Source organism: Aotus nancymaae, unplaced genomic scaffold, assembly GCF_030222135.1.
Source record: "Aotus nancymaae isolate 86718 unplaced genomic scaffold, 86718_ANA_hifiasm-v0.15.2.pri h1tg000036l, whole genome shotgun sequence".
NCBI lineage: Eukaryota > Metazoa > Chordata > Mammalia > Primates > Aotidae > Aotus > Aotus nancymaae.
In genome coordinates, this window is record NW_026988450.1 from 87,792,535 (window position 1) to 87,806,850 (window position 14,316).

Here is a 14,316-nt window from a genome sequence, read left to right on the forward strand (position 1 = left end):
CAGCCCAGTGCCCTTTGTCCAAGATCAGCATACAGCCTTTCTGGTGTGGCCGGAAGCCAGCTGAACCTGAAAGGACAGGGGCCTCATGGCTGGAGAGCCTCTGCCCCCTGCAGAACTCACTCCGCCCCAGCTCCGACTCCTGCTGTCCCTGAGTGAGTGAACAGCAACCCCACCTGCCTTGTGGCCCACACTCTTCCCCTCCTTCTCCAAACCCCACACCCCTACAGCCTGCCAAGTCCTCCTACCCACGGATCCCTGGAATCTACCTCTTCTCTGTACACCAAATGGCACCCCCAGGCACAGCCAGTGCAACCCACCCTGAGATCAGCACCCAGGATCCCACTATCTGTCACCCCTTCCAGGCACTTCCCAAAAGGCCAATCTGACGGCGCACTCTCCTGCCTTCTCATGACCATCCCTTCCCCTCACAAGAGACCTGATTTCAACCTTGGCTGAGAGGACCTGCTGCCCCTTCAGCCTCACCCTGGACTTGCCTCTCTATCCTCACTCCCACTCTGAACAGCCTCAGCCTCGGGAACCCAGTGTGCTCCCCTGCCCCCGACCTCCAGGCCTGGCACACGCAGTCCTCACTGGTAGACAACCCCCACCCAACTGCCCTCTGCCTGCCCAGCTGTTTCTGGCCCATAAATCTCCCTTGAAGGCTTCTTGTACCAAAAAGCTGTCCCCAATACCTGCACCCAGGCTGGCTGAAGGATGAGACTGGGTGCAGGTTTTGGGGACAGCATATATATAATATTTCTATTTTTGGGATGGAGTCTCACTCTGTCACCCAGGCTGGAGTGCAATGATGTGATCTCGGCTCACTGCAACCTCTGCCTCCTGGGTTCAAGAGATTCTACTGCTTCAGTTTCTGAGTAGCTGGGACTACAGGTGTGTGCCACCACGCCTGGCTAATTTTTTTTGTACTTTTAGTAGAGACAGCATTTCACAATGTTGGCCAGGCTGGTCTCGAACTCCTGACCTCAAGCCATCTGCCCGCCTCAGCCTCCCAAAGTGCTGGGATTACAGGCCTGAGCCGCAGTGCCAGGACCCAGTTCTATATTTTAAATTTTCAGTATAAAAGAACACACCCTAATACCACCCCACATCCATGCCCTCACGCTACCACCAAAGCTTCAGGGAGGATTTAGCAAAATGCATTTAAGGGAACAAATACCTTTGAATCTCTCAGCTTATAAAACACCCACAGCCCAACTCTGAGGTGGAGTGAGTCCCAAACTTACCCGGGAGGTGCTTCTGTATAGAACAGCATGTGATACTTGTTTTTAACCAAAGTTTTCCCACAGGAATAGATTACAATTAAGATGATGAAAAAAATCACATTTTAGGAGGCTCTACCCCGGCCTACAGGAAAACAAAGAATACCTCTGTATCCTTGAAACATGCCTCACCAGGGGCTATGTCACAGAGCCCCATTCCCTCTGACAGGCTACTTGGAAAAAGGGGCACAGGGCCCAAAAAGTCAAGGCTTCGGACTCCCCAGACCACGTACGACTCACACAAGACACAACCTGGACTCCACACACCACAGCCCTGGCCACGACTCAGCCCAGAGCATCGCAGATCACAGATGCCATGGCCGAAGTATGTTTTATCTGTACCCCAAACAAACCTCAGCATCTGAGGCTGGACCCCGGGGGTCACAGAGAATGACAACTTTAGACCCCAAAAAGCTTTCCTAAAACAACATGGAGGATGCAAAATAAATAATTTTTTTTTTCCCCATTGCCAAAATGCTTCTAGATGAGGCAGATGGGGAAGAAGGTCAGAGTTCCAGTTCCCCACAGCTGATACTCCGTCCCAGCCCCGGCCACAGCCTCCCCTCATCCAGGGGCTCCTTCCCTCCCGCCGCCGACTCAGAAGGGACAATTGTGTTCTCGTTCCTGCCCCCAGCTACCCCATGGACTAAGGGGAGGAGGAAGAAATGGCTTCAACACCCAAAGTGCAGATGGAATTTAAAAGCCACTCCTTTTTTATGGCAAACGTTTCTACCTTAAGAAAAAGTTTGTGCCAGAGACGGCAGCCCTGCATAGACACACATTGAGCAAGCCCCTGTCATGTGTGCAGAGAGGGGCCCAGTGCAGACTGGCCTTTGGGGCATCCGGCCAAGACGAAAGGTCTGGGATGGGGGAGGCCTAGGAGGGGTCAGACCCCGCACCGTATCACCCCGGCGGCAGGGTGGCCACGTGCCGGCGATCCTGGACGGTCCAGGCTTAGGCCTGCCATCCCTGCAAGATTACTTCTACCTCACAGCACAGCCAGGGGGAACCAGGGCAGAGCTGGCCTGAAGTGAGGCTTGAGGGAAAGAAGAGCCATGGCTCATTTGCAAGTGACGTGGCGCTGACTCCTCTGTGCCAGCCTGGGGTGTGGGGCTGAGACTCCACAGACCACATTCCCGCTCTGTCCATGGGTGCTAGCAGGAGGCCCTCGGGACCACAGGGGAAGAAGCAAACTGCTCTCCCCCAGGCCTCCCCTTGTCCCTCAAGGGTTTTCTGTCTACAGTTCCTGTAGGTGCACCCCAGTGACATCGCTCCTCACCTCCAAGACCCCAGGTGCCCACTCCTCAGACGGCTATGCAGCTCCATGCCCCCTAAACTTCTCTAACAAGATGCCAACCCCGAGGGACAGCGCCCCTCCCTGCAGCCACGCTGTAACCGGCACACCTCAGTGTTGTCCTCTGCCTGCCCGGGCCCAGCTGCCAACGTTACGGCTCAGACACGGTTCTCCAGAGCAAATCTTCTCTGTTCAGTAACCCGTGCAGCTCCTCACTCCTGACCAGTGCCATGAGAACTTTCTCTGCCTCCACTCCCGATGTCACTGAGAATCCAGCCAAATGGGACCCCAAGTCACAACCAACTACTTGTGCAGAAATTGGGTCCAGTCACTTCCACAAGAAGGAAATGAAAGCTCTGGAATGCCTGCCCTGCACACGAGCCATGACGCGCTCTGGCCATGCAACCTGGAGAGGGACAGCTTTGAAGTTATTACTATAACAAAGGGGCACTAACAGGTAACAGCACCATCACCCATGGCTGGGCACCGGCCACGTGCCAGGCATGGGCTGTAACGCTGCTCTTTAGATCTGCCTGCAGGACACGGATTCCATTCCTACTGCCATGAAGAGCACTCGGTGCACAGCGAGGCCCTGCCCAGGCCAGTGAAGAAGCCAGCTCGGGATGGAGCCGAGGCTGCAGAGGGCTCCACTGGCTCCAGCCTGTGCATGATCATCTCTGCCCAGCGAGCGGACAGTGCAGAATATGGGAAGAGGTCTGCAGACGGGGCGGGTGTGGGAGGAGCCTCACGGCCCCCACCTCTCACACACTAGGAAAGGCTCCAGACATGTCCCTGCCACAGAAGCCACCCATGGACAACAGAGGCAAAGACCCAGAAGGAAAACCTCCTGTCGAAGGTTTCTGAGGAATACGGAGGCGCGTGGTGTGTGGAAAGCCAATCAAGTCACCGTATTTTTCTTTTCTCACAAAAAGAGAAGAACTTCTCTTGTCATCTGAGTCAGCAAACCACTGCATCTTCCCTGGTATTGAATTTCTCTAATCAAATTGCTTCTCCAGGCTGAAGGCGAACGTTCCTCCCCTCTGCCTGTTAATCACTGGGAGGCCCCTATCGATCCCAGAGCCATCTGGGTTTCTATTAGGAAAACTGTAAAAACTGCTCATTAGTGGAGGCAGTGGGGGTTGCAGGGACAGCTCCGGCCAGGGACTCCAGAGCCTGGCTCCAGCAGGCTCATTGACCTCCATCGGGATGAGGGGATCATCGCTGAAGGGATGAGGGCACATCAGGATGCTTTCTCCTTGTTTCTAGAAGCTCCATTTCTGAGGGACTCTCCTATTTTCCTTTTAAATTGAAAAGCAAGGTACAAAGAAAATTCACACAAAAAAATCATCTGTAATCAGACCGCAGAAGGGAACACAGAGGGATGAGCAATGCCGACATAGTATAAATAAGCTTCGGTAACAACCTGCAAGAAAGCTGGGCTCCGCACTGTTAAGCTTCGCTCTGATGATTCACAAGGTTCTTTGGGGTGTTTGAAGCAATTAAACAAGAAACAAAAAGAGACAGGTGAGAGGAGGAGCCAGACACCTGAGTTGGGGGCTGCTCTGGGCTTGGATAAACAGGCATGTGCAGCACCCACATAACCCCCAGGAGATGGGGTTGCCCAGAAACCCCCTCCTCAAAGCATCCTCAAGGAGAAGTTTCAGATTCCCCAGGTTGGCCACTGCCCATGGAGCTCTTCCCCGCCCCTCTCACAGCAAAGTCACCCCACGATCCACATGGGGGCCCTATCAAGACACAGCCAGACCTGGCTGCTCAGATCCTCCCGGAGGTCAATCTCCCCAGCAGCCGTGGCGTTTGGGTGCTTTGGTGCCAGGTCCGCTGCCCCCTCTAAATGCGGTGCCTCTACAGCAAGGGAGGGAAGGGGAGCAGAGCCGGGCATCTTGAAGCATGTAATGAGATAACATCTATTACCATGCATTCTAAAGAGGTTTATGCATACATGAGGGTTGTCATGAAATTTAATTTCAGTGGTTTGATAATGAAGCAAAAACACACAATAATTATTGTATCTTAATTTTCCAGTAAATTTGCTGCTGCCGCCAACACTGTATTTTCCTAAGAAAGTTCATGTGGTTTCACTTAAGAGAGATGTCCACTGTTTCCGGTCATGCTTGGAAACCGGACAAGGAGGGAAGGCGATTGATTCTAGGGGCGCAGCCTGGGGAACCGTGGGCAACTCCCGCAGAAAGGTGGGCAGTGGAGAACAAGCAGCTGGTGCTCTGCAGCCTAGTGCCAGCACCAACTGACTACATGCCCCTGGCAGGCCTCCACCTCTTTTACTCACAGGGAAAAGTGAGTGCAAAGCCCACACCCTGTAGAACTGCCTGTGAACGAATGCGGTGTCTTTCACAACACCGCCCCGGGGCAGAAATGGAAGTTAATACAGACCTCCAGCTGCTCGACTGGGGACAGGGCTTTGAACATCACGGGGCCCAGGAAACACAATCACTAGGCACCAAGCATCACAAATCACGTCTGGCAAAAGTAAGGTTAACGAATGATCCTTAATTACAGAACTGATGTATCACGCATGCCACAGAAACTCACAAGCTGAGGGATGAGTCACTAATTTCCAAAGGACCTTTTAAAGGAGAGCTTAGTTAGGAAGGTGGAAAGGTACTTTCTGCATCCAATTGCTTCAATATTCTATTGCAAATGATGAGACTAACAAGGTATCGCGAAGAAATATGACGACAGTGGCACTGCTAATGTCTAAAACCTCCAATACTCACAGTCCATGAACAACTCTTTCCTGCTTACCGCCCCACCCCCACCCCCACGCTGCTCCCCTCGCCTGCACGGCTGTCCCCGGCACACTGGCCCTGGCCACCTCCTGCTCTCTTGTCACATCATGCTGTAAATGAATGTTTATTCTCCACAAAATCTACATGCTGAAATCCTACCCCCACCGTGATGATATGAAAGGGCAGGGCTTCAGGGAGGTGATCAGCTCGTGAGGATGGAGCCCACATGATCAGGATCAGTGTTCTTCTAAACGAAGCTTGAGAAAAACCCTTGGCCCCTGTCACATGTGAGGACACAGTGAGAAGCCTCCATCGATGAAGCAGGAAATGGGCCCTCACCATGCACAGGATCTGCCCAGTGTCTTGATCTTGAACTTGCAGCCTCTAGAACCATGAGAAATAATTTTTGGTTGTTTATAAGCCATACGATCTATGGTATTTTGTTACAGCAGCTCAGCATTTCCATATTATCATCGCCTCCTCCAGGAAGCCCTCCCAGTCACCTTCCCTGGCCCGAGTCTGGGTTGGGTGCCTTCCTGTGTGTTTTACATCCTCCTCACACTGGGTAACAGTTGCCTGTTTGTGTGCTTTTCTTCCACACCTAAATATAAGTGTGGTGAAAATACACACGGCACCACATGAACTCAGCAGCTTCACTCCCAGCAGAGCCGGGCACCCTGGAGGTACGCAAAAAAAACTTGATGAAGAAACAAATGAACACGCTGGACGTCAAAGACGCAGTCTGCTTCTCGGCCTCACCTTTTCTTCTGCTGGGTGACGCTGCACTTTACGGTCCTGAGCCCAACTTACCAAAGGCCGTACAGAGCAGGAGGGAAAGAGAATTCTGCCCCCGCCCTGGCCTCTCTCATTTGGCTCCACCAGTGCCCCCCCTTGGTGTGTGGAGCAGAGGGCAGAGCCTGGACTTCAGACAGACGGGGTTCCACACGGAAGCTTTGATGAGCCACTCAGTTTGCTTATCTATAAAACGAGGACACTGCTCCCACATGAGAATATTATGAGGACTGAATGTGGCTTCACATGGGAAGTGCTCGGTAAATCCTATTTCCATCCTCTCTTCCCCCAGGAAGCATGTTGCTCCTCCTCGTGCTGTTGGGGACACATTTCTATCCATAGCTCTTGCACTGGGTGAGATGAGATCACCACTTCCTACTAGGAGGGAGGAGAGGCGGCAGGCACCACAATTATCTAGCTGGGGTTGGTCTCTCTCTTAGATTGCAGGCCAGTCTGCAAATGGCAGCATCAAAGCCATGTTAATTCCAGGAATCTGGCTCTTCCTTTAAGAGTAGGCTGTGCTATCTGCAAAGGGAAGTTCTGTGCACCTGCCTCCCTCCCAGTAGCAGTGAGAGCACCACCTGCCGCTCCCGCTGGTGGAGATGACTCTGGAGTCTCAGCCTCACTACTGCCCGCACCTCTAGGCAGAACCCATGCCCTCCCCACTCCACAGGGCAAAACGCAGCCAGAAGAAGCTGCTTTAGGTCTAACACAGCCCGGGGAGTGGCAGGGGTGCCTCCTCGTAGAGGAAGGGGAGAGCCAGGAGAGGGGTTCAGCTCAGAACTCTGGGAAGGAACTGGGTACTCAACAGACAAAGCCTGGATGGGCAGGGACCAGGTCTGAGGTCTGTGCGGCTGCCTGGCACTGCCAAGTCAGGTACAGCCATTTCCACTTCCTCCACCTGCACTGCTCCATGCAGCCCTTCCACAGAGGCCAAGCGTGCATGTGACCCACAGGAGGCTGGTGAGGCACTGAGAGGGGTTAGGGAAGGGAAGGGAAGGGATTCACACATTCCAGGCCTCAGGGCTCAAACCTCCCAAACAGGCAATCAGGGTGGAGTCACATGTGTGTCCCCAGCAGTGGGCACAGCGGGAGAGTGCCTAAGATGACTCCCAAGACAAACGTAACCTCTGACCTCTAGTTCACCCACAGCTCCCACCCGGCCAGGCAGCAGGATGCCCTTGTCAGACAGACACCTGTCCCAAAGCACTGCCACTCCCCAGCGAGGAGGGGTCCTTATTTATTCTTCTCAGCACGCCTGGAGCCTGACACGGGGCTTACCACACAGCGAGTTCCTGAAGTATCAATATTTATTGAATGAATATTTTATGAATGAATAAAAGAATATGCAAGTTAGAAGCATTCAGAAATGAGAATTTAAGCAAAAACTTAATAACAAAAAAGCCTGAAGCAGAAGACTAAATTGTGATTATTTGCAGCTGGGATTGTTAATGTCATCAGCCTTGCACTGCCAAGAATGAGTCAAGCTTACTATACAGGACAAGCTTAGCAATTTATAATTTCTTTAAAGTGTTTTATACTAGCGTCGTAAGAAGACTAGATGTATATTCTGTGGGATCTTCACTACACCAAGGCGTTTAGACAAGAAAGAGCAGTTTGGCCGACAGTTCCCTATGCCACAGCACTGGACCCAGCCCTGCCAAAGGTGTAGACCCCAGAGGATGCATCGGTGGTCCCTGAAGACAGCTGTCCTCATCCTTAGAAACCTGAGGTGCTGCAGCATCCAGCCACAGCCCTCATAGCTCATACACACAGAAGCGTGCACCGGCCCCACGTACATACCCACACCCAGGTGGCAAGTCCTGCCCAAGTGATCTTGGGTAGGAAGGTTTTCTGGCACCTCTCAAAGGCAGGCCATAAATGCTCCCCAAGCCACTAGATCTCTAGCTTCCAGCAGCCCAAGCAGAACCTGCTACAAGGCTGCAGGGCCTGGCTTGACATTCATGCATGTCATTAACAATAATCACATTAAATATGAAATACCCTGGAAGCCACCTCACAGTGAGTACATTAGCATGGAAATGAATAAAGTGGCATATTTACACAATGAAATATTAATAGCAGTCCAAATGAAAGAACCAGATTTATATTTAGCTCCAAAGAATAATGCTGATTTTTAAAGTTTTAAAAGGACGTATATGATATAGAACCACTTATGTCATTAAAAAAAAACTTTTGGCTAGGCGCAGTGGCTCACGCCTGCAATCCCAGCACTCTGGGAAGCCGAGGCAGGTGGATCATGAGGCCATGAGTTCGAGACCAGCCTGACCAACATGGTGAAATCCTGTCTCTACTAATAATACAAAAATTAGCGGTGCCCAGTGGCTCACGCCTGTAATCCCAGCACTTTGGGAAGCCGAGTCAGGCCAATCAGGAGGTCAGGAGTTGGAGACCAGCCCGGCCAACATGATGAAATCCCGTCTCTACTAAAAATACAAAAATTAGCGGTGCCCAGTGGCTCACGCCTGTAATCCCAGCACTTTGGGAAGCCGAGTCAGGCCAATCAGGAGGTCAGGAGTTGGAGACCAGCCCGGCCAACACGGTGAAACCCGTCTCTACTAAAAATACAAAAATTAGCTGGGCATGGTGGCACGCACCTGTAATCCCAGCTACTCAGGAGGCTGAGGCAGGAGTATCACTTGAAGCCGGGAGGCGGAGGTTGCAGTGAGCTGAGATCACACCACTGCACTCCTGCCTGAGTGACAGAGCAAGACTCCATGTCAAATAAAAAAAAAAAACCAACTCTCAAAATAATGTTTGGTTGGGGATATAAGTATATACAATAAAGTAGTAAAACATGGATGTGGAATGATACCATCACCTCCAAGAAAGAAATTACCCTGAGGAGGAAGCAAAGAGAAAGGAAGATGGGTTGAGGTGGGTAGAAGAGAAGAGTTTAGCTATTTTAACTCTCATTGTCCCAACATTTTCTTCTAAAAAATTTCAAACATAAGGTGAAAATGATTTACAGTGTATACCCTGTATGCCCATTAAGAGACGCTGCTGTTAACATTATACTATATTCACATCAGCACCTAAGGTGTTCATCTGCCCATCCATTCATCTGTCAGATGTTTTATAGATCTCAAAGACTATAGGAGGTATTCTCCCCTGACCCCAAATCCTCTGGTGTGCATCTCATTAACTAGAGCTCAACCCTGGTTTAGTTTTCCCTTCCAGTATAAAGCCAATACATCATGAAATATTCAAATCTCAAGTGATTATTTGCTGAGTTTTAACAAATAAATACACATGTGTGACCCAAACCCCTATTAAGTTATACAACATGACTGTCACCTAGAACATTACCTTATGCCCTTTCCTGGTCAAACCCTGTTCCAGTCTCTCCAGAAGGAATCAATGTTCTGAGTTTTTCCAACATAAACTGGTCTGCTTGTTCTACAAGCTGGTGTAAAAGTAATTGCTGTTTTCACCATTAAATATAAAGATAAAAGCCACAATTACTTTTGCACCAACCTACAGCATTTCATATCAATGGAGTCACATGGCATATGCACTTTGGGTGAGGCTCCTTTCACTTGGCATCCTGTTCCTGAGAGTTGCCTGTGCCGTTCTGTGTGTGAGTAATTCATTCGTTTCTGTTGCAGGATACCGTTCCATTTGTAAGAAAACACCACCGTTTGTTTGTGTGTTCTCCTGTAATGGACACCTGGCCTCTTTCTATTTTCTGGCTAGGAACATTGTTGTATACGTCTTCTTGTGACTGTATGTTTTATATTATCCTTAAATAAATAACTAGGGTTGAAATAGCTGGGCAAAGGGTAAGTGTATGTTTAGTTTTATAGGAGAGCCCCAGACCTTTCTCCAAAGCAGATGCCCTATTTTAAATCCCTAACCACAAGGTATGAGAGTTCCAGTTGCTTCACACCCTCACCAACATTTGGTGCTGTCTTTAACCATTTTGCTGAGTGTGCTTTGCTGTCTCATCGTGGTTCGGACTTACATTCCACCACTGATTGATAATGCTGCTATTTTAAAAAACATTTTATTTCCTTAAAACAAAAGAAAGAGCCAGAGAGAGAGAGAAGGATCTGGGGCAAATATATCAATATGCTTAAATCTAGGATGTGAGTATGCTAGTTTCTAAGTTATTTTCTGTACATTTGAAATCTTTAGCAATTAAAAATAAAAATATTATTCCATCTATAATTCCACTGTAAGGGTATGTCCTGGAACCCAGGCTAGGCTTGGAGGCACGGCTTCTCACTATGGAGGGAGGTCCAGTGGGGAGTTGGTCAGGGGCCCACTGAGGGGCTCCGCCACAGAAGGACATCACCCGGGAGTCACTGAGCTCCACCTGCTTCCGGGAATGCCCTGGCAGCCTTGGCTTCACTCCTCACCAGCTCTCAGTTCTGCCTCAGCTCCTTACCCACCTCTGCCGGTCCAGGGGTCTCCTGAGGCTGACCCTGGCCAGCGTTTGCTAGTGCCAGCTCTCTTTGCCCTCCAGAGACTGGGCTTGAGTGACTGTGCTCCCCTTCCAAAGGTCTGAGCCTGGCTTGTCTTTCTGTAGCATTAACTCCTCAAAGGAATTTCTACTGATGCTGACATGCAGTTCCCAAACTGATACCAAATATTTCCAGATACTTCTGTTGTTGTTTTTTTTTGAGGTGGAGTCTCGCTCTATCACCCAGGTTAGAGTGCAGTGGCACAATTTCGACTCACTGCAACCTTCGCATCCTGGGTTCAAGCAATTCTCCTGCCTCAGCCTCCCAAGTAGCTGGGATTACAGGCATGCACCACCATGCCCGGCTACCTTTTGTACTTTTAGTAGAGACAGGGTTTCACCATGTTGGCCAGGCTGGTCTCGAACTCCTGACCACAGGTGATCCACCCGCTTTGGTCTCCCAAAGTGCCGGGATTACAAGCATGAGCCGCCATGCCCGGCCCAGATACCACTAAAGAATTTAACAGCGAAGACACCCGAATGCTGCCAGGTCCTCAAATGTGGGCTCTGAAGGCACACATTGCCACCTCCCCAGATGCCATCGGTTTTACCTACTTTGCACTTGGCTCTAATTTAAAACCAGTCCAGATTCTCCCACCAAACTTGAAATAATCACTACGCTATCTCTGAAAGAGAGACAAAACTGCTCAACCCCTTAGGATTCGGGGTGGATTATGTCCACACCCTCCCCAGCAGGGTGAGGAAGGCAGGGGTGGCCTGCGGCGGCACGAGGTGCCATGGGGCACTTACCGCTGGCATTCGCCGGCATGCAGGATGAGCACCTCGCTGCTCCTGGTGCTGACAGTCAGCTCGTGCTCCGTGGAGTTGAAGACATCCAGGAGCAGGTGGCACTGCCGGGTGCTGCGTTAAAGACAAAAGAAAGTTCACAATCCTGTGACAGCCAAAGACGAGTGACTTTTCCTTTTTCTACTCTCCGAAGATTTCCCGCCACTTAAGAGGCAAAGTATATCGGAAGCTAAGTGCTCCCAGGCTCAGAGGATTACGGAGACCGCTTCTGAACACAAGTGTGAACTCTAAGGAGTGGGTTTAGGCTTCAGGTCTTCCTTGGTCCCTGGGTCCTGGGGACATGTGCTCACAGCTGAGCCATATCTTTTACCAAGCAAGTGACCTTGGGTAGGTAACCTGAATTCTCCAAACCTCGATACACTGATGACTAGAACACCTGCCTCTCATCTGTGGAGAAACACAGGCATGCAGTGCCATCCAATGAGGCTATGTCCAAGCCAGCATCCTCAGCTACCAGATTCCAAGCTGGGCACTGAGGCATGATGACAGGTGTCCTGCTTGTGTGTGTGTGTGCACAGCCAGTGCACGCTTCTCCCACGCAGGCACCTCTAGAACTGGGGCAGATACTGGACGTTTACTCACCACCCTTTGAAGCCTGTTCTCCTTTGCTTACTCTCCTACAGAGGTGAAAAGTAAAATGCTCAAGTTCCCACCCTTCCTTGCAAGGGCCAGTCCATGTGGGGAAGTTCTAGCCAACAAGGCACAGGCCTCTAGACACTTTCCTTCCCAAATACAAACACGTGTCTTTGGAGGAGAGGGCTTTTACCCTTCAGCCTTCCTCGTTCCCCTTCCTTCCTCCCTAGAAGCAAGTAGGATGCCTAGGAGCTCAGTAAACCTCAGGGACACTGAGGACAAACCCCACCAGCTGCAGACGGCAGAGCAGCAGTCAGAGGTGCTTGGGAGCAGTCGCATCCTTGAGAGGCGGTGGCAGCCCTGCACTGCCGGCCTCCCTCTAGACGTGTTAGCTCCATGTGCAAAGTGGAAAAATTCAGCCCCACACGTGCCATTTGTGTCAGTCATCATCTGTTAGGTTAACATGACAGCTGAAGGCTTGCCAAAAACTCATACGGTGTCTTGGACACCAAGTATCACAGTCAGCACATTACCAGGTCATCGATAAATGTCTGCTAATCTCAATGGACGGCTGCACCCACGGCAGGACAGACAGAGATGACAGCAACTGAGCAGAGGCCATTCTTCTTGGAAGATTAGGATAAATGTTTTCATTGGGGGAAGAAAACTTGGAGAAAAAGATCTGTGCCCTGGTCATTATGATTAGCCTAGTGTGACTTCAAAACATGGCCTTCCAAAGGGCATTTGAATTCTCAGATGCATTTCTCCAAGTGGGAGGCAAGGCTTTGCTGGTTGTCAAAGGAAAGTCCAGTCAAAGGAAAGGGACAATCGCCTGTGACTTCATCACAACAGCCTCGGAAGCAGTCCTCGGCCCCCCACCGGCATTGGAGAGGGAGGCTCAGAAGAGGGCAGGACTGCTGCCGCAATGCCCGAGACCCTGGATGGAGCACTCAAAACCCTGGGCTTTTCCCAGTAGACATGGACCTTTATTCATTCCAAAGCCACACATGCCCTCCCTCTTTCCAGAGAGGGGAACTGAGATGCCGGGGGTGCAGTGGCAGGCCCAGAAGTTCACGCGCACACACATGCACACGCACAAGTACGACTTTGTCAAAAGGCCACAGGGCATCTGTGAAAGATCAGTTTTTCAGAACATGGGCATGTGACCTGCTCTCAAAAGGGAAGGTGGGAGCATGTCACCATTTCCCTTTTTTTTTATTTTTGAGACAGAGTTTCACTTTTGTCAGCCAGGTTGGAGTGCAGTGATGCAATCTTGGCTCACTGCAACCTCCATCTCCCAGGTTCAAGTGATTCTCCTGCTTCAGCCTCCTGAGTAACTAGGATTACAGGTGCCTGCCACCATGCCCAGCTAATTTTTGTATTTTTACTAGAGATGGGGTTTCACCATGATGGCCAGGCTGGTCTCGAACTCCTGACCTCAGGTGATCTGCTGCCTCGGCCTCCCAAAGTATTAGGATTACAGGCGTGAGCCACGGTGCCATTTCTATCAGGTAGCACGGCGTCAACGGGGTGCCGCACACCTAGAGATGACAGCTGCCATCAGTTGAGTCTGGGTTTTTTGGGTGGGGCTGCCTTCCCCAGAGGTTTGGCACTTGGAAAACATTCATTAGCTCTGACAGCTGCCTGCAAGAGGTCTCTCTGCTCAGCTCACAGAAAAATGAGCTTCCGAGAATGAAGATCTATTCCTCTGTTGTCATAACTTCATGAAATCTTTAATCACAGCAAAATCTTTCATCAGAAAAGGGAACTCGTAAAACATTTATCAGAGGAGGAAAATTGAAGTGATTTTTTAAAAGTCTGGAAGAAAAGGTTCAAATGTATTTTGTTTACACTCACAGAATGGAGCGCTTAGGAGACGGCGCAGGAATGAGCATCGTCGGTACACAATGCGTTTCTGTCCTCTTCCTCTGCTTTTTTCTGACTCACTGTCTGAGTGTGGGGGCGTCTGGATCGAGTGTTTCTATTCCTTCTAATTGTTGACATGATGATGTATTGGTGGAGCTTGGCTTCCTAGCTGTTATTCATAAGTAAGTTTCCTTTCCCAGACTGTAGCAGCGGTGTGTGCCACCATAATGTCACTGACTCCGTGTACCTTTCCATATGGCTTTGGATGCTTGGTTTTGAGGCTAAGGCTCTGAGCATACGGTTTACCTTAATTCTTGTGTGCTTTTTGGGTTTGCTTTTTTTCTAGACACATCTATCTGAAGCATGAGGAAATCCAAGAAAGCTTCCTGGAAGAGCTGAGACCAGGGCGCGTCTCTGGAGGACAGACACGTTTGCCTGGCTTAGAAGAGAGAA

At 50.4% G+C, this 14,316-nt stretch overlaps 1 protein-coding gene across 1 annotated transcript in view; it reads right to left on the reverse strand.

Moving 5' to 3' along the window:
* TRAPPC9 (trafficking protein particle complex subunit 9) overlaps window positions 1–14,316 on the reverse strand; it is a 730,305-nt gene that overhangs the window by 235,835 nt on the left and 480,154 nt on the right. Inside the window, exon 19 of the mRNA XM_012461180.2 lies at window positions 11,368–11,478. Coding sequence (XP_012316603.2) covers window positions 11,368–11,478 — 111 coding nt within the window. The remainder of the gene's footprint in view (window positions 1–11,367; window positions 11,479–14,316) is intronic.